This window comes from Anabrus simplex, chromosome 1, assembly GCF_040414725.1.
Source record: "Anabrus simplex isolate iqAnaSimp1 chromosome 1, ASM4041472v1, whole genome shotgun sequence".
Lineage (NCBI taxonomy): Eukaryota > Metazoa > Arthropoda > Insecta > Orthoptera > Tettigoniidae > Anabrus > Anabrus simplex.
Genome location: NC_090265.1, coordinates 154,983,824 through 155,009,233, shown reverse-complemented (window position 1 = coordinate 155,009,233; position 25,410 = coordinate 154,983,824). Strand labels below are relative to the sequence as shown.

At 36.8% G+C, this 25,410-nt stretch overlaps 1 protein-coding gene across 9 annotated transcripts in view; it reads right to left on the bottom strand.

Annotated features, from left to right (window-relative positions):
- DIP2 (disco-interacting protein 2) overlaps positions 1–25,410 on the bottom strand; it is a 440,396-nt gene that overhangs the window by 106,066 nt on the left and 308,920 nt on the right. For all 9 annotated transcript variants that reach the window (XM_067157712.2, XM_067157695.2, XM_067157732.2 and 6 more), the window contains 5 exons: positions 23,545–23,673; positions 15,622–15,900; positions 15,203–15,319; positions 8,417–8,622; positions 5,404–5,527 (listed from right to left, as the gene is read on the bottom strand). In XM_067157712.2, coding sequence (XP_067013813.1) covers positions 5,404–5,527; positions 8,417–8,622; positions 15,203–15,319; positions 15,622–15,900; positions 23,545–23,673 — 855 coding nt within the window. The remainder of the gene's footprint in view (positions 1–5,403; positions 5,528–8,416; positions 8,623–15,202; positions 15,320–15,621; positions 15,901–23,544; positions 23,674–25,410) is intronic.

Genomic DNA, 25,410 nt, shown 5'->3' with positions numbered 1-25,410 from the left:
CATAATGCTCGTGAAGAAATAGACCAACTGGACCATCCTCCCTACAGTCCAGACCTGGCACCCAGCAATTTCCATCTCTTCGGACTGCTGGAGAAGTACTTGGGTGGTAAGCATTTCAACGATGATACAGCTGTTCAGAATGACGTGGCTTCAGGGACTGGACACATTTCTTTCTGCCAGCTTCAATGCCTTAGTGAATCGTTGAAACAAGTGGTTGGACAAGAATAGTGACTATGTTGAATAGCAATGCATATCAGTATCCTAGTACTGTGTATCATTTGCCATTATATCTGCCTACATAATAATGTTTCTCTGTGTGATCTCTTGTTACCTTATTTTCTGAAGAATGTAACAACTCTCTGTGACAAATGTGAAATGACCACATGCGTTTACCTATATTATAAATGTGACAAAACCAAAAACTTTGATTTGAAGGATAAACTGTTTAATAATATGCGATGTTGTATGGAGGATCAATAAAACTATATGAAATTTCATAAAACCAAAATGGTATTATACCTAAAGATACACTCAAAAATAAGAAAAATATTTTGTAGGTACATTTCTTTCCTTAATCTCAGTTTTCTTCATAAAATAAGGATTGTATTTCAAAATATAGTTAAGGCTTGTCCTAAATATGGCTTAAAAACAGCAGGTTTACATCTTCCCTATCAATTTGAACACATTTAATGTAGTAGTAGTAGTAGTAGTAGTAGTAGTAGTAGTATAAAGAATGTATTCATGTCTGAAAAGAAAATTACAAAAGATATACAGAAAGAAATTTAGTCAGTTAAACAAAGACCGATATGTTGCTGAATTTTGCCTGACTGACATTTCAGTAAGAAACGTGGCCGTCCTAAGACATCCAGCAGGGATCTCACTCACTGTGGCATATTATGGGTTAAGTTGTCCAGGTCTTCTTAAGGTAGGCAATCTGACTCTTCAACGGTAACCTTGAGGACCTCTTGGTGGGTCACGGGAGAGTGTGGATGCTCAATAATAGCATGCTTCAGCATATCCCACACAGTTCGATACAATTCATGTCCGACAACATCGCAGGTCACTGCATTTAGCCAATGTTGGACCTCTGGAGGAGGTCTTGTACCACCTCCATTCTACATGGTCTTGCTCTGTCATTCAAATGAATTAATTCATTGCCAGTTTATCATCAGGATGGACACACAATTGATCACAGTCCCGCACAAATGTAATGCTCGCATGACCTAGTGCAGTCAAGAAGCATAATAGGAGTCCACCATCCAAGCATTATCCCAGTGCAAAATATGACATACCCTATGCAGAATGCATGCACTTCTGAGACAGGCTGCAGCCCTTATACCTCCAAACCCTTGGGGTGCACAGCAATCCTAGCTTCATCTGTGAACTGAACAAAACGCCACTCTGCAACTTCCCATTCACGGTACGCTTGAGCCCATCTCTGACAGCAGTGGAAACTTCCATCCTCTAAAGCCTGTTGCTCTGTAACACTATCCATTGAGCACTAGTGATGCTTATCATAAGAAAGCTGTCTAGAGCTGCTGCTGTAGAGTACCGACAACCTGTCAGAGGATGATCAGACACTGAATGTGTCTGCTGGTACCTTCTCCATATCAAAGATATGTCACTTTGATTGACTCGTAGACAATTTGCAACAGCTGTCTCAGTTAGGCCTTCCTGGACCAGTGCAACAATGCAGGACTGGTTAAACTGATGTAATGGGTCGCCCTGGTGGTATGTTTGTGTCGATGCAAGAGTGATAAACAGATATAACTTGAAAACAACATTCTCTCACCCATGGGTAAATAATGCAAGTATCGAGCTTGACATCATATGTACATACGATAAGATCGCGTTGTTTGTGAGGTTATGTCATGACACTTGTGCTGTACATAAATATTCATATGAGTTCAGTTAATGTAAATACCTGTAAATTAATATTATATAATTTATTATTACCTGTATATGATGTGTAATCCACTACAGAATTATGAAACACACTGTAACATCCAGAACGGCACTAGATTAGATGAGGCGATGGCAGAATATTCTATACATTATACCCAAGTTGTCAGGCACTCGAGAATTCACGAGAAGGTATTTTGGTAACGTATCTTTCTAGAAGCCTGGCCAGGCACATATACAAAGAGGTGGTCTTGATGGTAGACCAGTTATTGTTTAGGGGAGTTATGATTTAACAAGAAGTATACTCATGCTGTGTTGAACTGACATGCTGTAGCGTCAGCAGTCAACTGTTTCAACTGTGTTTTAAGGTTGCAATCTCTATGCGGCACGTACATAGTGATAGGCAATTGTTAAAACAGCGGCTTTTGATTTTTAAGGAGTGAACTGTTTCGTTGTGACGGCAGTGATTTAGGTTATGTGCATTTAATTTGTAAATAATTGTAAATAAATCCGTGTACACAAGTTGACAGCATTTTGTGTGAGTCATTGTAGATACAACAGTGTCACTGACAACATGCACCGAATGTATACAGGCTGTTGCATCTCCTCTTCCTCCATAAACAGCAGAAAATGGGGAAGGCGATTGGTTGCACAAAAGTGCGTGAACATGTGATGTTTCATAAACACACTTTACAAGATCATAAATGATATTGTAGGAGCCATAAAGAAAGGTTATATGTTTATTTTCCATTCTATTCATCATTATGCAAAACTTTTTAGATGTGTGTATTGTACCAGGAACGCTGGTCCAAGATAAAGTCTCCACAAATTGAACTTAAATTACGCGCTGTGCACCGACTCAAACAGCTACCTACAACATGAAGTTTGTATGCGAGATGGAGCGTATGACATCACAGCCTGCCTCCCCTTGCGACAGAAAGATTGCATCAGCCAGAGAACATTAAAAATGTTCTACGCCTAATAACTTTCCTTAGGATAAGAATTAAATTATGAGAACATCATCATGTTGCCAATCCTTTTCTCTCCATTTCCACCAAGTTTGGTGCAAATCCGACAGAAGCTATAGAAGGTATTCAATGAAATACAATTACTGCTATCTTCACGATTTGCTTATATAAGGAGGACTAATTCCCAAGGCAGATCAGTGTGTCTATTACCACAATCGAACCCAGTCGGTCGGCTCATGGCAGTCGCGATGGAGCATCAAGTGATAGTCGAATTTCTACGGTGTTGAACAGTAGAACTTATAAATTTTCTCCAGTTCGTGAGTGACTGAATACAACTTGTGCTTCACCGACATGAACATTTACTCGTGATTTATTATTTAGGATGAGTGTTTTTAAGACTTGTGTTTATTTTCCAAGTGCTCATATTTCAAAGTGAATGAGACGTTTGAATCGGTGACAGATTCTTGAACAGTACTTGCATTTCGTCAAGTGATTGAAATATTCCGAGAGTTTTCATTGATATAATAGTGCTATAAGACTTAGAATTTCTCAAGTGTCGAACACTGACAAGTGATTGAATATAACGTTAACTTAAACTCAGTACCTACATCACCGGACTTGCAAGTTTCCTGTGTGTAAATAATTCTCAAACACTTGGAAATAATTTTGTAGGTGATAGGCTGCGACCTGTATATTTGAACTTGTATTCATCAACCTTACGAGTGATTGAACCAAGGACTGTTAACAAACAGAGTCAGTTTCAGTTTATTTTCAATTAACACCTGTGAACAGGAATAATTTCACAAGTACAATATTTTCGTTTCCATCTGATCAAAGTGATTGTCTTCAAAACTATGTAAAAACTTAGAAATATTTATCCAATGAAAAACTTTAACTTATTCCAAGTGTCACATTCTTCGAACTTACTAGCTCGATTTCATCGACATTCAACAATGTGAAGTTACATTATCATATAATTCTAAGTGGCTATTTATTTTTGCGAGTTCGATTTTATTGACATTCAACTCCGCTTACTTATTTTTCAAGGGTTAAGACTGAATTGAGTGTTCGATTTTACTGACATTCGGCTGCATTAAATGATTAGTGATAGAACACAGAGTAGATTCCAGTGACATTCTACCGTGTGATAGTTATTGATTCTATCTTTGAGTACATGATTTCTACGTGCTATAAACTTTAAGATCATTATCATATCTCTTTCTCATCTGTACAGAAGCCGCTTTCCAAATTAACACGTCCAGAGTGTTAGTGCGTGTATTCATGTTCATCTTATACGTGACCAATATCGACGTCCATTCTACTAGAACTCCTAGGCTGTCTCGATCTTTGAGAAATTCCAGAACGTCTAGAATTTCCATCGAGGGAGGAATTGTGGTTCCATGGAGCAGGAGACCCATGGTAGTACAAGAGTGGCAGCCGGACTTCAAGGGACGTCGCCAGCCGCAGGACAAGGAAAGAACACTTCCCAGTATTTCTTCTGTACAGAGGTGATATGAAATTTGAACTTTTGTTAATAAACTCAGTTTTCTTTGAATGAAATGAAACGGCGTACGGCTTTTAGTGCCGGGAGTGTCCGAGGACAAGTTTGGCTCGCCAGATGCAGGTCTTTTGATTTGACACCCGACACATACACCCAGCCCCCATGTCAGCGAAATTAACCAATTATGGTTAAAATTCCCGACCCCGCCGGGAATCGAACCCTGGACTCCTGTGGCCAAAGGCCAGCACGCTAACCATTTAGCCATGGAGCCGGACAGTTTTCTTTGAATCAGACATTGAGGTTTGTTGAAATAGTTTTCTTTGAATCAGACATTATTTCAACAAACCTCTCTCCCTCCGTAGCACTCCATTTCCGAACCGTACACGCCCCGTTGAATCCTATGCTCTTCTAGCCCAAGTACGGCATTTACAGTTACAGTATATATAACCTGATGAAATATGTATGTTGCTGTATTGAAAGATTACCTTTACCGACTTCACATCAAAGTCAACAGTCAAAATATTTTCCTATTGTTAAATATAACTTGAGTATCATATGGGCACACACTGGCAGAACCTCACACAATAGACATTAAATTTCCCAGAACAGTCCTGCTAAACATCTATGATAGTAAAAAATAACACAAAATTCCATGTTCATTTAGCAATAGAGAAAAGTTTCTTGAAAACCTGCCAGAAACAGTTGCTCATCTGGTTTACAATGGAGTTGAATTTAGCACTTTTTTCATTACATTACTGATCATAAACAATATACGTACATATATGTACAACATTGTTTATGCTACATAAACAACGTACCTGTGCATGATTCAAAGTGATTAGATAGAATCTGAGGATGTTCTTGTAGAAGGAAACATGCCATTCTTTGTTTAATAATGTATATTTTTTACAAGTATGTTATAGTGTTGTTAGTGTTTTTGACTGACTGAAAAGCTGTGAAGTTACATTAAGGTGGTATCTTCAATAAAAAAGCACTTCATTTTAACTATTAAAAAAAAAAAATACAACTTACCATATGAAAGGGTTATACTAAGCTTGCCATTAGGATCCAAGACAGTTGCGACAGGTGCTTTATATGTTGCGGAACCATACCTCTGGATAGCCGACTCCAGATTTCTTGGAAGTCCAGATGGAACCTAAACAACATTGAGAGGAAATATAACACTGGCAAAAGAAGGTCGAAGAAGCAATATAACAGAATAATACGCTCAACAAGATAAAGTTGTCAACAAGGCTACAAGAGATACTATAGAATAAGGAACACAGCTGTAAGAGACGGGTTTGCAGTGGATGACACTGATAAGAATGATTCAAACGGTTTGGCCACCAGGTGCGTATGGATGCTGAAAGGAATACCAAACAAGTGTTAGGAGTTAGACATTAGAGAAACAGAAGAGAGGAATGTCTATGTATGGTGTAAATCAGATGTTCAGTGAAATTACAAAGCACAAAGAGAAAGACTGAAATGAAGTAAGGCAATTGGCATGGTAAAGAACCGAGTAGCAAAGAGAGTTGAAAAACCTGGTGCTGACAGACGGAAGGGAGTGGTGAAGAGAAAGAAGAAACAAAAGGTGAGGAACGTACTTGTTCATATTCATATGTGATGCTCACCACAAAAACATACCTTAATGTTGTTAAACTTAAGCATAATAGGTATTTTATTTGATCCTGTATTGACTTGTCTAAATCTATTAAAGAAACTATTTAAATAGTTTATATTGGGTCCACCTTGTCAAATGATTTGAATCGACTTCAATGATGAAAGGAATGCATATTGCTCCTGAAACATGTATGATAGAATTTTTAAAAATTTCAATCATTAAAAGTGTACTGACAAGGTAGACCTAACAAACTATTTTAAATAGTTTCTTTAATAGATTTAAACATACCTTAAGTCATGTGACAAAGTTTTGTGCTACGAAGGAAAAAGGTGGGAAAGGCTAGAAATATCTACTCTTAGATTTGAGTGCTATCTTTTAGCCTTATCCTTGAACTATGTGATGGAAGGAGTGACTGTGAGGTGACCATATGGAAAAGTCTACAAAATAGCCTTGGAAACAAGCTGTGCAGTCTTACAAAACCATACCTTAAGTCACAATGGAAATTTACAATTGGCGACTTAAGGGATGGTTTCTTAAATGAAGTTCCTGCATTGTCTTCTTGTACTAAAATATGAAACAAGCAGCTTGTGTATCAAGATAATGTATAATTACAATTGTAGACATTTACTTAGTTGCATATTTTATAATAGGTAATTTTAAGTGAGGTGGACTGCCTACACAGGAGCCCGGTCATAGTGCTGTGATTTGTTTCTTCATGCTGACAACTGCATCGCACATTATCATGTGGAGAGTTAAGTCAGGTTTACATGAACAAATAACGATTTCATTTCTGTCAGCGAGTCATACAAAAAAAATTTGTCTCATCAAAAGGAAGTATCGCATGACAGATTTTGTTTTGGTCATTTAAGATAGCACCGCTGAGACAAAACTTAACTAAGCTGTCATCATCACAAAAGAAACTGGCGAACTGTTAATAAATACGTGACCGGCAATATGGTTGAACAGGAGTTCCTTAGATCACATCCTTCAGTCATTTTACTGCGAAAAAGGGATTAAGAAGATGTACAATATTATAGGGAAGGATCCACCTTTCAATACTCCGTAGTAAAAAGTAGTTACAACCTGTTTATTGGGACCGGTTTCAACACATTTCAAGTGTCATCATCAGCCAATTAGCGAAGATCTTAAAACAACTAATATATTGAACACAGGCAAAATATTTTAAAAATAAATATTATTATTATTATTATTATTAGCATTACTAGGACTACTATTATTATAATTATTGTGTCCTTATCTTATTTGTACATCTTAAGACAGAACTACATATATAAGTGCCGCAAGTCTAAAAGATCCTTTTTCACTTTTTCAAATTCCAAACAGGTTTACATTATTTAATTTCTGGAGAATAAAACTCCTGAATATTTATGAAGATTATTTTAATACACAAAGCTAATATTCCTTTATCCAGTGAAATATTCAGATTTTCTTAAATCCTTAATATGTTATCGAAGAACTCTACCATATTTTCCAATCGATTTTCTCGAAATTCAAGAAATTCTGTCTTATGACTTCAAAGTTATATACAGTGGTCAGTTTTTAAGCTAGAGACTTCTGGTTTTCACAAAAATGTTCACAAATTTATCTACTATCAAATTATGAATTAAACCAAAAATGCAATTTTCCGACTTAAGGTATGGTTTTCACATTTTATAGTATAAATTATATACAGACAATACACAACTAACAGATACTTGCTTAGCTTTGCGCAAACTCTCATCAGTTTTCTGAGTCTCCTAATGGAACACACATCAGGAGAAAGTCTATGAGCATTTCAGCAAATTCAAAATATTCCAAGGAGAAAACTGACTGATGCTAAACAATACCAAGCAGCATATTTTCACAAAAGAGTGACAAAGGAAATTAACTGTACAATGAACAAATCAATTTTTATTTATAATACACAAAACTCCATGTTACATAAATTGGAGAAGCAACAACACTACCAAATAGACCATCACTAACCCAAGAGCTGAAATGGTCGAGATATTAAAGGCAACCAGAGGGCAATAAACTTATTCTCTCTCTGCTTTTACTCACCAGGGACAAATTTTTTTCCATCATTCTTGTTTGCTGACAGTTTACTATTGTTAGTCTTTTAATTCCAACATTATAGGTTCTGCATGATGCACTTTGAACACTTCCCATACCTTCACCTTTCGTAATTTACTGGGTTGCTTACAAACTAGGCAATCGCAGATTAACAAATATGTGCCTTTACGTACAATTATTGCAGCATACACCCTCCAAAAAAGAACTCAAAAAGTATTCAAGTACTCTGAATAACCACAGGATACTGCACAAGTAATATATAAAATTACACAAAACCAGAGTCTGAATTGTTCTCAGTAAGCGCAAGATAATCAGTAAATTCAATAGGATGATAATGAGCAAAACTCTCACCACTAGCTGCTCTCCAACTGCTGGAGTCATTGTGCTTCCCTCTGGCTTTGGTGCATTAGGATCTTTTGGATTGGCAGCTATTTCCAGTTCTATGTCGTCATCCTCATAGAACTCGGGCAGTGGTCTCCGCTTTGGCCTCTTCAACGTATTGAGAAGCTGCTGAATCTTAGCAGACACTTTCCACCGCCCTGTTCCTGTTACAGTTCCTAGACAATACAAATTATGTGAAGAGATGGAAATACATTCATAATGACGACAACAACAACAAATAATTGCTATTTATTATCATCATCATCATCAATAGTCTATGAACAAGAACTGAGCGGCATTATGCAGAAAGTGATACATTTTCAAAATTTGCAAAATAAGTAATATCTGGTTGATAAAGTACATTTTCTTCAATCTACAAAAAACAACCAAGCAAGATGACAAGTAAGATATTATGCAAACCTGTTCTGCAGAAAGTAATTGTGTGGGTTGCTTGCTACTTATGAAACTAAAATAATAATTAACTAGTGGACTCGTGCTGCTCCGCAGCATTCCTTATAAATAGGTCAGATAACTCCTCTTAATATGCCTGTCACAGTTATATTCTTTTGCCTGTCCTTTTCGATAGTTTTGATGATGATGCTTGTTGTTTAAAGGGGCCTAACATCGAGGTCATCGCCCCATTCAATAGTTTTATGAACCTTTCATACCAGTAATGTAGTTTATAACACTTCTTTCCATAGAATATTCTCTGTGCTTCCACCATTCAGCCGTATCTGGATCTTAACATTTTCAAACTATCTTGCTCGAGATAGTGCAACATCCAATTGGCCATGGCTGAATACTGGTTCGGGTAAGCAGACTACCCAGTTTTTCAAGAGTTTGTCCCTGCATTTTATTAACCCAATGAGTGCTGCGCCCGCCTATAGACGGGCTTACGCGGCCGGTCCAGCACTGCTATGCCCGTCTATAGACGGTGCGCGAGAATTTTAATATTTTTGAGTTTCCCGGTTCACTTTTGAGTGCCAATTTGATCTCTGATATGTTCTGCCATCTGTTGGGCATTATGTAGAACTAATTGATCAGAGATTATAGCTTCGGGAAGTAACTTACAGAGCTTTTTGTAGAAGTCTGTGGAGTTCATCTGTGATGTAAACAAACATGGCGGAACATCAATCTAGTTGCTCTTGCAGCGATGTTATTTCTCATCACAGAATCTTTCAGTTATTAACCACAGCAGGAAGTGATGATGGAGATGATCACTTTAAGGAATTGTTAAGCGATTTTGAAAGTGAGAGTGATAGAGTGCCGAAAATATTGTACGTGAGAGAGAAACAGAGCCTCCTCCTAAACGAAAGAAGAAAAACACGGTGAATACAAAAGCTATTTTATCACTATTTTCGTGGCGGACGGATTACTTCTGTTCACCAGAGTTTCAAGCAACTGTGACAGGCTCTGAGGGCCAAGAAGTGTTTGATGACAATGAGAAAATCAATGACATTTTAAAAACTTTTGTGCCAGTGGAGTTGGTACAGATAGTTGAACAAATCAGCATCACAAACAACCAGTAGAAAACATTTAACTATCACCACATTCCAGGTTTAGAAAGTATTTTAAAATATCAACTTATATACTTCTACGAAATTACATGCAATAGTTGCCTACAGATTTAAGGAAATAATATTATTTTGGGCTCTTTACTTTGTATAAAGATAATGAATGCATGGGCACATAAGTGTAATTTTGTTTTCTCTCAAAATAATATTGAACATAAGTGTAAGATTTTCCATTTGCATTTAGGTTTTTAAAGAACCAACATTTATAAACATTTTAAGCTAATCATCCCAATGATAAGTTAAAAATTGAGGCTTCTACAAAAAATTTCACATATGAATTAAGAAACTCAGCACTGAGGTATCAAACAGTCAACTGGTAACTCAGCACTTAAAAGGTTAATGGCTGTACACAAGGCCAGTAGACTTGATACCTTCACGTCAGTGCGTTCGTTGACTGTTGTGTCTCAGCAGCATGTAACTTATTAAGAACATTCTGCCATCTGTTGAGAATATTCAGATCTACCAGAGAATAGTATTCTTCCATCATCAGAGGAAGTGTATACTCTCTGGCTTGACAGGTAATAATCAAACATGGCTGTATGCAATGACATTAGTAAGGATGAAAATCACCATTACGTATTAATGACAGACTTAGTCGCTTAGCAATCAGCTAAGTACAGAATGTGTTGCGGGTTAGGGTCAGCCTTCAATTGTAATTATTGGAGTGGTCATTTAGTGATTTGATTTTATGATCACTCAAAGTTGGCTGAACTTAAAACACTATCAATGTCTCATGATTCATCGGCAAGTAATTCCAGAGAGAATAAAACAGAAATGAAGGAAATCGGTCCAGTAGAACGGACGGATTTGCCAAAGCCGCTTTTAGTAAACTCTTTTCTTCTTCTTCTTCTTCTTTTATGACCACATAGGATCACTTTAGTCAGTCCGTCGTTCAGGTCTCTTTGAAGGGATTGTTCGGGCTTTGCGGTCCTCCCAGTACTTCTTCAGATGCTCCGATCTTCGTGCCCTTTCCTCAGTTGAAAATGTGCGTGTTGTTGGTTTGTTTTGTGTAAGGGTAAAGCGGAGGTTTGTATTCTTGAGTTTTGTATTCAATTTTATCTTATTTTTGGTGTCTTCTGTTGTAAGGCCTATTTCCTTCAGATCCTCTCTTACTTCTCTGATCCATTTACATCCTGTTGTGGTATTTTTTGAGACGAGATTGTGTTGTACTAGTTGTTTCAGAAGTCTCGAGTCCTGCATCCTCATGATATGTCCAAAGAATCCCAGTCTCCTCTTACGCATAGTATCTGTAATGGGTTCTAGCTCTTTGTACACGACTTTGTTAGGTATTAACCGCCACTGTCCATCTTTCTGATATTTTTTGTTGATACAGGTTCTTCCAATCCTCCTTTCAATTTTCTGAAGTCTGTCAGTCTTTGATTGTTTATTCAGGTAAAAGAGTGTTTCTGCTGCATATGTAGCTTCCGGTTTTATAACTGTGTTGTAGTGTTTTATTTTTGTATTTATTGATAGACATTTCTTTTTGTAGATATCCCATGTTAATTTTTGTGCTTTAGCTAATCTATTTGTTCTTACTTGGATTGAGATTTTTTCATTTAAGTTATGTGTTATTACTTCTCCAAGATATTTAAACTGAGTTACTATTTTGATTTTATTACCATTTATGGTGACTTCTTTCAGCTGTGTTGGTTTTTGGGGCATAATTTCTGTTTTTTCAAATGATATTTTGAGGCCAATTTTATTTGCAATGTTTTGAAGTTCTGATATCTGGGTTTTTGCTTCTTTTATGTCCACTGCTAGTAATGCTAAATCGTCAGCAAAACCCAGGCAATGTGTTTTGATTTTTCGGCCAATCTTTATTTTGGGGGGACATTTTCTAAACCATTCCCTCATTACCATTTCTAGAGCACAGTTAAATAATAGTGGTGAGAGCCCATCTCCCTGCCGTAGTCCAGTTTTAATTTCAAATGTCTCTGATGTTTCACACCTAAACTTCACTTTTGACTTGGTATTGGTGAGAGTCAATTTTATCATGTTTATTAATTTGGGGTGTAGTCCAAGGTGTCTTAAAATTTTAAACAGAGATTCTCTATGGATGCAATCATAAGCTTTCTTGAAATCTACAAATGTTATCACCATATCTCTGTTTCTTCTCCTGTTATAGTCCATTATCAACTTAAGACTCATGATCTGATCAGGACAGCTCCTCCAGGGTCTGAAACCTCCTTGATATTCTCCTAGTTCTTTCTCAAGTTGTAAACTTATCCTATTAAGGATGATTATTGAAAATATTTTGTATGTTATGTCTAGGAGAGAGATTCCCCTGTAGTTATTAGGGTCGGTTTTGTCCCCTTTTTTGTGCAGAGGATGAATGAGGGCTGTTGTCCAGTGTTCTGGTAGTTCTTCTTTAATCCAAATAGAGACAAGTTGTTGATGGAGGGCAACTTTTGCTGAGGTTCCTGCATATTTCCAGATTTCCGCAAAGGTCTGATCTTCTCCTGGCGCTTTGTAGTTTTTTAATTTATTCAGAGCTTGGTAGACTTCCTTTATTGTGGGGGGATTGATGTTTTCTGGTGATGTTTTTATCGGGGTGTTGGTGTCCAAATGAAGGAGTTCTGTAGGTTCCTCACAATTTAAAAGCTTGTTGAAATGTTTAGCCAGAATTTCTGCATTGTCTTTATTGTTATGGGCCAGCTTACCATCTTCATCCTTCATCAGTAGGGTCGGGGGTTCATATTTTTGGAGCTGCTTTCTGAAGGTTTTGTAGTAGTCCCTTGATTTAGTTTTACTGAACTGTTCTTCAATTAACTGCAGGGTGTCCTTATGATGTTGTCTTTTTATTCTTCTTAAGACTTGGGTAGTTTCTTTTCTCTGTTTTACTAGCTTTTGATAGGATATTTCTGTCTTTTGGGACTGATATAATAGCCATGCCTGATGTCTTTTCTCCACTGTTTCATCACATTCACTGTTCCACCATTGGTGTTTTTTACGTGGTTTAATTGGAGCTAGGTCTTCTGCAATTTGTTTAAGGTTGTGTACTAAGTCTTCAAGTTTGTCTGTGATTTTTATTTTTTCAGTTGCTTTCTGGTAATTTTTGTTGTTGATTAGCTGGGTAGGATCTATTTTTCTTTTAGTTTTAAGGGCTTGCTTTTGTTGTCTCCTCTGGGGAGTGAGTTTAATTTTAATTTTAACTACGTAGTGATCTGAACCTGTGTCTATTCCTCGGAGGACTCTGACGTTATAGATCTCTTTGTGGTGGTATTTGTCCATGCAGACGTGGTCCAGTTGCCATTCTCCTTTAGTGTAGTCAGGGTGTTTCCATGTTTTGAGTTTTTGAGGTTTCCTCTTAAAACATGTAGATTTTGAGATTAAATTATGGTTTCTACACAGGTCAACTAGTCTCTCTCCATTTTTATTTGTTTTCTTGTGTGCTGGCCATTTTCCGATGATGTCACGGTATTTTCTTTCTCTGCCTAGTTGAGCGTTGAAGTCGCCTATTAATAATTTTATATGGTGTTTGGGGATGTTATCTATGGTCTGGTCCAATAGGTCCCAAAATTCTCCTGTTTCCTCCTGGTCTTTTGAGGAGTTGTTTTTATCATTAGTGGGAGCATGGGCATTTATTATAGTATAGATTTTATTAGATGCCTTTAAGGTGAGCGTTGAGAGTCGTGGAGACTGTGATCTGAATTCTTGAACTGAGTTTATTATTTTAAGGCTGACCAAAAATCCTGTTCCAAATTGTGGGACATTCTTCATCACTCTCTTCCCGGGTATACCTTTATAAAGTCTGTACCCTTGAGATTCCAAGGCATCCTGGTCAGTGTTTCTAATTTCCTGTAATCCCATGATAAGAATTTTGTGTTGGTCCATTATGTCGGTGATCACTTTTAGTTTACCGGTTTGCATGAGTGAGTTTATGTTGTGTGTAGAGAAGTATGTTATCTGTTTTGGTTTGATTCTTGATTTTGTCTCATTCGTGTATGTAGTACTGGGGTATTTCCGTGCCTCCGACTTCACGGTATCACTTTAGTCAGTCCATCGTTCAGGTCTCTTTGAAGGGATTGTTCGGGCTTTGTGGTCCTCCCAGTACTTCTTCAGACGCTACGATCTTTGTGTCCCTCGGTTGAAAATATATGTGTTGTTGAAGGGTAAAGTGGAGGTGCGTATTCTTGAGTTTTGTATTAAATTTTAATAATAATAATAATAATAATAATAATAATAATAATAATAATGAAAATGAAAACCTACAGCCAGTTTTTCAGTCATTGACCAGGTCAGGGATGTAATGAATGAAGCAGATATAGGCTATTAGTACGATGGGGTCGCCACTCACAAAGTGATTTATTAATGACTGATAGATGCTATGAAGTGAGAATGGAGAGTGTTGCTGGAATGAAAGATGACAGGGAAAACCGGAGTACCCGGAGAAAAACCTGTCCCCGCTCCGCTTTGTCCAGCACAAATCTCACATGGAGTGACCGGGATTTAAACCACGGTATCCAGCGGTGAGAGGCCGATGTGCTGCCGTCTGAGCCACAGAGGCTCAATAATAATAATAATAATAATAATAATAATAATAATAATAATAATAATAATAACCCACATTGCAAATGGGAAATATCCCGGTGGCAATGGTCACTTACAGTTTCTCATCCATTTCATTGTATTTCTTTATGTAATTCTCATATGCGGACAGTTGCACAGTGTAGTGACAGTCTCATTTCGTCAGGAACGTGTCATTTAACAGTAACCGAGTTGCATCACTTTTTGTCATAGCTGTACTACCCCACCCGAGGATACCCAATGTAGGAATTTAAAAATTTGAATGAGTCAATTTTTGAATGTTCAAGAGTACATTAGCATTTGAAGTTGTTAAGTTGAAATTAATACAAGCAAAGTATGTAATCTTACTGTGATTAAGTTTGTTGGGTTAATATTACAAAATGACATATGAGAGAGTATGTATGCTTCATAATCACAGAAGGTAAGTTTCTCTTAATTAGGTGTACACTTGTTAAAAGAAAATATATATAAATAGATAGGTAATTAACTGATTTTCTTCATATCATGGTGGTTAAAAGAATGTATGCAAAATATTTTTAAATGGCACTATTTCAATGTTTCACTGTACAAGGAAGAACAATGTAACTGGTTGTACTACAATGACTTTGTTTAACAATCACATAATGCAAGTGAAGTAAAAGGAATAAATACGAACCCATATTATCATCTGATGCAGATGACTGTCGGGACTGGTTGTACCTATTTACTCGGTCCGCTGCAGTTAAACGCCTGGATTGGGCAGTGTTGTGCGTTACATCAGGTGGTTGTGTGTCTGAAAAAAGTTTCTTTTTTTATTTCACTAAGAAAATTATCAATCTCTTAATTCACAGTAGAGTTTTAAAATGCTGCTGTCTTGATAATTAGTTCTTTAAAATCTTTATTTTTTTTAAATGAATAAACTGCTGAATAAGATCATATTGACCTTCATTTCAACACTTTTAAGAAAGAAATTATCTGCAGGAACATAAAGGAGATTAATAATAAAAATTTCAGAATACTATATCTTAACTGAGACAAGACACACTATTCTTGCTGATGGCAGTGAAGTCACCTGAATAATGCAGTTTTACTTACAAGGTCTTAAGTTGTGCATTACATCAGCCAGATCTGTAATCTCCTGCTTCATACGTTTACGATCATCACGCTCCTCCCAAACCGTATGCCCAGGTCCACCGTTCGGTAATCGTGTTTGCCGATGGATCTGCCGCTGCTGAGGTGGTGTTTCACGAGCAGAACCCGTACTACTCGTGTCGGATTGAGGAAGAAGCTGAGGTGTTGTACGGGCACGCTCCCGTTCTGGCGTGCTCTGTACATCACCCTCGTTCACCACACTGTCCTCATCGGAACTTGATGCTAAACATGAAATGTCAATGCAAAGATATTTTTTATTACAGAATGTTCAGTACCGGTAGTCATATCTAGAAGAAGAAACCTATTTCAAGGTTCAGGGAAAAGAAATACATTTAGTGTATTTAATATACAATTCCAGCTTTACTAGTACGTGAATATAAGAAGCTAATTAACTTTCACACTTCATCATCACATTGGTCAGAGAATGACAAAGGGTAAGATCTGTAATCTGTCTCTAAGGCACGAGTTAAACAGCCATTCCATAACATCATAGCAAAATCAAGTTTTAAATGATTTGGGTATGTCAAGAGAATTAATGCAAAAGGGTCAGCCAGAGTGTGCAGAATTAGACATAACAGGAAGAGGCTTTAAATGGAAACAGACAGAAGAGGAGAAAATTTACCCAAGACAACAAAGGAGGACAGTATTCACATACTGGATGCAAACTATAGGTGATAAATTTGTGATAATGGTATGGTAATTAATAATTATGATGATGATTTACACTGAAATACCTCTTTCCAATTTAATCAACTCTTCCAATTAAATAAAGCGACATGAGAAATGGTAAAATCACTCTAAATTCAAGGAAAAATATACAGCAGTGTAATGTATAGAAGCTATATTAGACAAAATTAAAGAATATTAGTTCACTGATTCAACACATTTTCCAATTTTTTCTCATTTAATTACATGAATTTAGCTTCCATTTGCAGGCCAATTAGAAACGTCTACAAAATAACATTTCTCAATTATATGGCTGTAGCTGTCAGTTAATGTCACATCCACAAATTTTATCTTTAATTGATTAACCTCTTAACATGAAAGCCCGAGTATACTCGTTTCTTGTTGTTTCTCAATATTTTCGCCAGATGTTTATGAAATTATTACATTAGGGTCCTATTTTTGCCAACAGATGTCTCTGACTCAACCGTAGTGGATGTCGGTGACTCAGGCAGTTCGTTTTCGCGGCTTTCCCGTATTTGTTGCTATCTAAGTGTACTTTGTCTGTTAGGTGAAAATGGAGAGTGAAGAAGAGTTTGATTTTGAGTTTAGTGAGTCTGATAGTTCTGAAGAAGTTTCTGAAGACAGTTCAGAAGAAGAAGTTGGTAGTTCTAGTTCATCTGATTGTGATATTGCAAGTGCCAGACAGTGGTGTGAAATTGATACTTCCGGAACACTACCACCTGCCCCACCACGTTTTCCTTTCAAGGCTAATCCTAAAATACATTTCCAGCCGTGTTGCGAGGATGTTTAGTGCTGTGTTATTTATTTTAGAACCCGTAAAATGTATCACGAGTATACTCAGGATTTTAAAACAGGAACTTTTCGGTGGCTTATATTTCATTGTTAAGTTCGAAAAATGTATTTTCATTGTTACCACTGTCATTAGTTTTCAATAAATAGCCCATTTTAACAATAAAAAATTAGGTAAAAAAAAGATCACAATTTTGTAAATAATTGGTATGTTAAAGAGGTTAAAACAATGCCAAACTGGACAGTGGTCCAGGGTCATAATAAAATAACAAAGGCATATTTAAAACAGAGCTGTTAATTCACAACACAACAGTAACCAAATACAGTCTGTATCAGCACAAATTAAAAATAATAACCGGTTTTTTTTTTTTAAAATTAAATTCTGTCATCCATAAAAATGATTAAATGTTACATTTTAAATGAGACTAGAATTTCAAAAATGCCTACATAAAATGTGCTGCTGACAGTTACTCATAAAATAAAACTTAGTGAATGATAGTATAGCATAATGAAAGAGCTGCAAGAATACAAACAAATAATACATGTTAGATACAGTTTTGCCAAACAGTTTAGGGATACTATGATTGAACATATATGAACCTGATCCTATATTTTTAGCTGCATAATGTTTTAAACTGCTAATTAACATTGGAAAACTAGTGTTCTTTGAAACAAACTAGGCGTTTCTATGGTGATGGTTACTCCTCCTAGAAAATTGTATATTCTTTTAAGCAACATATTTGACTTCTTTTGGCAATAAAATGCTAAACAACTGAGTATCTGTGATGCAATTTGTTTTATTGCTGGATTGTTTCCAATATATTTTAAATTGGCAAGGATGTAATCTCCCTTTAAAAATTATTTCACAAAGGTCCGAGAATTTTCTGTGTTTTGTTTTCTGTAGATAAAGGTGGGGGAAATCATGGCATTAGTTGTTTGATATAACTTCCAAATGGAAGCACCTACCAACGTGGAACCTGTCTTGCCTACAGAGTGAATCCCAAGGAATGCTGCTGTGTAAACTGCAGTGCACCACCTTTCAGAAGTTACATCAAGCAACTTATCCCACTATTTACCCCACCCTTGACTAGAAAAACAAAACCCTAAATAGCAAAATAATTTTTCAAGGAACATTTCATTCTTGCTAATTTTAAATATAATACATTAGAAACAATCCAGCAATACATCAAAACTGCATCACAGTTAATTAACATTGTTATTTTGAATTTTGTCAAAAAAGAGTCTATAGTTCTAGTTTCTTTAAAAGAAATATCAAATTTTCAAAAGAAAGTAACCATCACCATATAAACACCTAGTTTGCACAAAAAAAAAAAAAAACTTTTCCCCAATGGTAATTAAAAACATCGTTATGCCATGTAATAATATAGGGACAGGGTAGCAATGTTCAAATCATAGTGTGTCCCTAAACTTTCTGGCAAAACTGTAGACAAATTAAATGAACAGGCCCATCTGAAATGAAAAAATACCATAAATATTCAACTGATCCAAAGTAGAACAATTCATAAATACAAACAGTGAAAATTTTACAACTAACAGATGCTCCAACTGAGTACGACGTTGAGTCATAAATTCTGCGGTCACTACAATTAAACTGTATAAATTAATTATACTGAAATAAAGTGGTTGGTTGTTATACTGTATATTCACACAGAATCAATATCAGAGGACTAAACTTAAAACAATAAAAATAACGTACCCTACAATAATTTTGAGTGAGTAACTTGCCAAAAGCCTGGTTCCTATTTTATAGATTTATAAAATTACACTAATCTGAAAGTTGTTTACAGAAGACATCTGCCTTCAGTGTGAGTTCTTATGTAAATATACAAGATGCCTTATACATAGAACAATGGGTAAAATACTGTTCAGAAGATCAAGTTCCTTAAGATATCATACCAAGGAACTGATTACGGTAAATACAACTCAACCAGTACTGTGCTGATAGTCCATTGGGAGAGAGAGAGAGAGAAGCCACAAGGGATAGCTGCCCTAGAACAAGGGGTACCGTACGATAACAGCATCAAATTATTATTTATTTTCACACTATTTATCTTAGGATAAAATGAGCTTATATATATTTTTAATTTTTAATTTCTCCTGTTGTAGCCCTACAGCTATCCCCGATCAGGAAAACTTTCTTTACACATACCGTACAAATGATGATTTACCATTGCCAAAAAATCTCATAAAACATATAAACAAATATCTTTTAGATACGAAACGGGAATACCAAAACGAAGGAAGAAATTCATTGAAAATTTTGTGACAGATCCTCACGCACCGAAGAGTAACCCTATCACTTCCCAGCAACTGGCAGGTATGTGATACTTTTCTTCAAAGTATTTAAAACAGGGTTCGTAGTGTCTCTTCTTTTCAGAATCAACTTCTTTGGCCTGTGAACTGTTACTCTCAAACCTTATTGTTGGATCAATAACAACGCCGATGTTTCTCTTCCTGTCAATCATGACAATGTCTGCACATTTACTGGATCCATCACTAAAGATACAGTGCACTTCTTCAAAGACTTCAAATCTGCCAGAGTTTTTTAAGAAGTTCTGCAATACTGCTCCTGACCCTATGGTGCCTGTTATTTCTCAATAGTTCCCCTTTCGAGCAGAAACCAAGAACATGAGGGAGGGTTTCTATCTCGTTGCAGTGACGGCAACGGTTTTCTTGGCTTCTACCAGGAACGCTTCGGACTGCTATCACATTGCAGTTCATTTTAATGGCATTAGTCCACTGGGAAGTTGAAAGTCCTTTATTCGTTGTAATCCAGATATTTGATTGTGTCCATTCTGAAAAATGCGAGACACCTTTTCCACGGTGTGGTAGTTTTTTCCATGTTTCAAACTGCTGATCTCTCAGTTTCTTCCAAAGAGTCTGTACTTCCATTCATCAACTTGTAGATGATTGAAAATATGATCGTGATCTTCTGATCACATTTCCAAATTGACACTTCATGCTTTACAAGTAATAAATTTCATTGTTGGCAGTATTGGACATCAGATTATGAACATTAAAATAAGAATAATAGTTAACACCACCTTTCCAATATTTATTTTTCCTTATATTTAGGATATAAACATTACAACAGGTGTTGTAAGATGGGACATGTTTCGCTTAACTGTCGTAAGCATCATCAGCCAAAATAAATCTTAGCCTAAAGTTAGGTCAGGGCCCCGAACCTAGTGTCCTTAAAATATTTGGCATCCTAAGAATCCATATCTTAAGCACTCCTTTAAAAACGTAATGTCCCTGGATGTTCTATTGACCTTCACTTTGAGGTTAAGATATTTATTCTTTTCTTTTGCCTGGTTGACCAAGATAGCTACTCCATTTATGCCAGTTTTCTGAACTCCTGAGATGTACACAATGTGTCAAATGCCCTGGCTCCTTCTAGATGTTTTGGCAATTTCTCTACGCCATCCTCCTCTATCATTAGCTCTCGTTCCAGTATGTAGAGTTTGCCAGTCTGGAAGCTTCTTCAAGCTTGAAACTTTCCTCTCTTTCCAGTTGACGATTTCACATGGGATACCTGGTCACTTAAACAGTCACGCCCTGTCACCTATTTCATACTGTCTGACTCGGGCTCAGCAGAGTGCCAGCTGCTAACGAGAGTATCTCGCAACTTCAAACTATAATTTAAACATAACTTCTAATAAAGAAATTTTGTCTAACTATAGTGTAAGTCAATACGGATCATATCATGATGTTTATCACATGGAACTTCAATCCATACATACATTCATACTGCCATGATATATATTCATGGGAATGAGGTATTCTGGTGGTTTCTCCTTGCCTGCCTAATCCTGTGCCATTGACCAGATGTTTCCATTTCATCCTCCTTTAGAGATAATCCCTTATCCCAAGGCTAAAAGGATGGCCTGATGGATTTCAGTGGCATTTCCTCCACTGGGGGACCAATCATCCTCCCAAGAGAGCTCATCCCCACCGAAGCTGTTGGCTCTCTTGGGTTGTCGGATTAGTTCCCGCTGCCTGACACTTCCAGATTGGAAGCCACAGCTTCCACAGAGATTCTTCAGCTGTTTTATCTCTAGGACCTTTTCTTCAATAGGGGCCACTTCAATAATCATGATTTTAATCACTTTTAAATGGAAATATCAATCATAACATTTTGTTCCCCATATAATAAGTTGTCTAGAACTAATATTACAACCAGCGATACCATGAACCCATGTTTTAAACTTTAAAAAACCACATTTTGACAAATATTAAAATTTCAAAGTCTGCTCAGTGGAACAAGTAACAATGTACTACAACATTCATTTATATTTATGACATTGAAAACAATAGTTGTCCATTTCTTTGGTCTAGAGTTTATTTAATATTGTTATTTAATGTCCCTTCTATAGGTATTGATTTTAAGAAACGGTGCTTTGTCAGAATTTTTCTTTAATAAGCCAGAAGCCAGCAACAGAGAGTAGTCGCCTCTCTTCTTCTTACCACCTTTTCCTCCAAGTCGCAGTGTCTGCACTTTGTGTACGCTGCCTCCACTTCTGTCATTCATGTTGTAGGACGTTAGACTTGCTACCTCCATGTTGCTGTGAATAGTGTCCATCCGTTGCTACATTTGCCTTCCAGGAACTCTTTAACAATTCACTTCCAGACTGGAAGCCACAGTTGCCACAGAGATTGCTTGTGCTCTTTTAGCATGCCCATACTAGCTGTCTCATCTCTAGGATCTTTTCATCAACACGGGCCACTTTCAAATCTCTGACTTTTTTTCTAGTGAGGTGATATCCAAAGACTGTCTCAGCATATTCATTTCAAGCACACTGTCTTTCTTCTCCATGGTCTTCATAACAGGCCAGCACTCGCTTGCATACAGTGCTACTGGTCTCACGATAGAGATGCCTCCACATATATGCTTCTACATATATTTTGAATTTCTTCCTGGTGGGAAGCAGGGGTTTAGTTGGACTGATATTCACCAGTACACTGCACAAGTAGGCCTATATAGTTAGAAAAAAAGTTGATAAATTAGTACCAGAAGTTTCTGTATGTGTTAGAAAGCAGTGGTTAGCTCCAGTACTCATGAATGTTCTAATGACAAATTTTTAGTTTCTCCTCATTTATTACTTCAGATTTTGTCTCTACAGACCTGGCCACCCCTGTTATTTTGTGAATTCCACTTAATAGTAGTTTTGTTCATGCCAGGCAGGCATACAAGTCTCAGCAAAAAAAAGAGATTATGACCTCTCCCATTTGTCAGCAGTCAATACCACTGGGTGTAAACAACCCTTCACCATAAAGAATGAAACTATAACTCCCATTATAAATGCTCCTTTAATGAAAAACATAGCAGACTTAATGTTTATTGATCTTATGAGACCCACACTCCAGTGGTTTAATCCACTACTATATGTGAAGATTTGGTTGCCATCTAGAAGACATTAAGCAGAATCCATATGGAAAAAACTAAAACTAGTAGTTCATATTTTCCAACTAAAGCTCAGAGGGGAATCGTTAAACTTAATTTTTTATCCCAAGTATTGGAATAATCACCTTTAAAAAATAAAAAATAAACTCAGCCCGGATGAAGCTGCTATCTTAGAAACACAAGGGCAATGACTGAGTACACCACTGACATTGGCAGTCTAGGATTTAGCACAGTAGCTTTCCACCCAAATTTAAGACTGCTTTGAAGGACTGAAATGAGACCCAGTATGCCTGATAACATAACTGATTAGAGAAGTGTGTTAAAATCTCACTCCCGGTCGTCCTAGAAGAGGTGTCTAATAAGCAACTTCAATGAGTGCCAGAATGATATCAAACTTAGAAGCCACAACTGCATTCTTAAACCCATCCCCATTTAACAAACAATATACATACACAAAATTACAAAAGTTTTTATAAAAACACAGAAAGGACACAGGGCTATCGAAAAAGATGTCGCAAGCCCTTGGCATGAATCAAAATCAATGTAAACGCAGAACGAAATTTCTGATCAATGTTTACCATATAAGAAAATCGCACACAAGCACATTTCCTCGGCATAATGCATATTTTAGATGTGAAGCTTCCACGGTCTGTTAAATTACAATTAGATTATTTTTCCAGGTTGGACTGTGTTGTATCTGTTGTATCTATCTTATGTACAGATTGACAACGTTTGAAATGCTACAATGTGTGGAGGGCATACTGCAATGCATTCGCACCGTCGGCACCTAAATAAAACAACAACACGGTCCAATCCGGAAAAAGAACGTACCGGTAATGGAATGCATATGTTTACAAATACTTCATCGAACCTTGAAAGAGCTATCACAAGACAAACATAAAAATTATATCAAAGCATTTTGTAATGTTTGAGCTAATAACATTAGTAGCATGCAGGATACCCACCAGATTCGTGGCGCTCGCGGTCAGGGCTTTTGGCCATGACGGAGGTTCTCTTGGAGGGCATGGGCAGCGAGGGTTTGGGTCGGTTCTGCATCGCCGCCAAGGCCTGCTGTACGGCCTCCTGGCGCACCTCTGCATGCACAAGCCACACTCAAATTAACCCATGTCTCAACTAAAATTAACGCAAATTAGAGTAAAGCAGCTCAAATTATATCTTAAAATGGTACCAGGGAAGAAAATAAGCACACAGCACATAAAAATAGATTATTTCCAAGTTTAGTTGCGTAATAAGTAGCACGCATTTATTACTACCTAATCTATCCATGGTCACTTTGTAAAAGAGGGACATTTCAAGTTCATAATTACAAGGATTTTTGGTGAAAACGTTGATTGTGTCAATTTAATTACGATAATCCAACGTAAACTAAAAATGTAAAACCTTCAAATTGTATAAAAGGCAAAGCTGTATCTACAGATGTTTGTAGCGAATACGCCAACTACAGCAATTGCATAGTTTTATTTACGGTATTCACAGATTTCTAAAGATGATCGAACTGAATCATGAAACGGAGGCACGAACCCGACACGCTGGCACTTGCACTTTAATGCCTGTTATTCTAATTGACCCTTCACGTTCTTAATCAGCTATCAGTTTGTATCATTTACTTGTTAAATGAAAACAAAACGAACATCAATGGGCAAACTATTAGTCATAAGTGCCAAACCGACAGATGTTATCATAAAACCGACCTATATATAATCACTCATCAATAATAGTGTGGTAGAAGAGCGGCACAGTGGAGTGTTTGAACCATGCTCAACTCTTTGCATTCCAATATCGTAGATAGATCTGAAGCATGAACTACGATTTCATGCAGTTTGACAGAGTTCCGTTGCCCTGCAAATAACGCTGCTTGCTTTCTACATTTGAACATCACCCTGAACGATTTCTAAAAACATTTATTAATACGTACGACATGACTAAATTCATTTACAGATGAATTGAAGTAAAGGAAACGTATGAGAGAAATGACCTTGGAAGAATCTATTTTGATGTTCAGTGGGCTTCAAATACGAGTACGTAATTAGACATTCAATATCACTCAATGCAGGGATCATAATTAAAACAAGAAACACACTGCGTTCAGTTTTAATTAAATATCTCGAAGGAAGTCACACTTAAGAGATGCTAAATTTGGCAATAGATACTGTAAAATCTCTCACCCTGACACAGGTTCGAATCTATGTTTGCAAGCGATAAGTGTGACTGACTTACGAGTAATTTTGGGTACAAATTAAGGCGGCATGCGACATGGACTTACCTCCAGGAAGAACAAGACAATTGGTTCTCTCTTTCGCTCATTAAAGGTTGTAGACATAAGCCAACCTAACTAATGTCTACTTCACCTCCATCTCACATAGAATGGAATTATATCATTTAACAAGTAATACAGCAGCACATTGAGGAATAATCTTCTGGACAGGCCTAAGAATTCGGCAATGCCAAATCGCTTTACCCCTATAAACAAGTAGCAAACTACATTTAAGCTTCACTGTTTCCCGATCTTCTACTCAATATCTTATCAATAGGGAGTTTCAGATTGGTTTTCCCTAGAACCGAGTTTCTTGGATTCATAAAATCGCATTGATAATATCCCACAATAAACAACATCACCGATCTCATACAAAAAAAAACTCGAAGCAGACTAGAAAACATGAACATACAGTACATACCGCTAGACTATCTCAAAATTAAAATCAGATTCGGACACTTACTAACATACTCTAGCCAAGCAGCTAAGAATTAAAAATCCTCATTCCAGCCAGACTGAAATAGACAACGTGCGCACCTCTTAACATGTTCTGTTG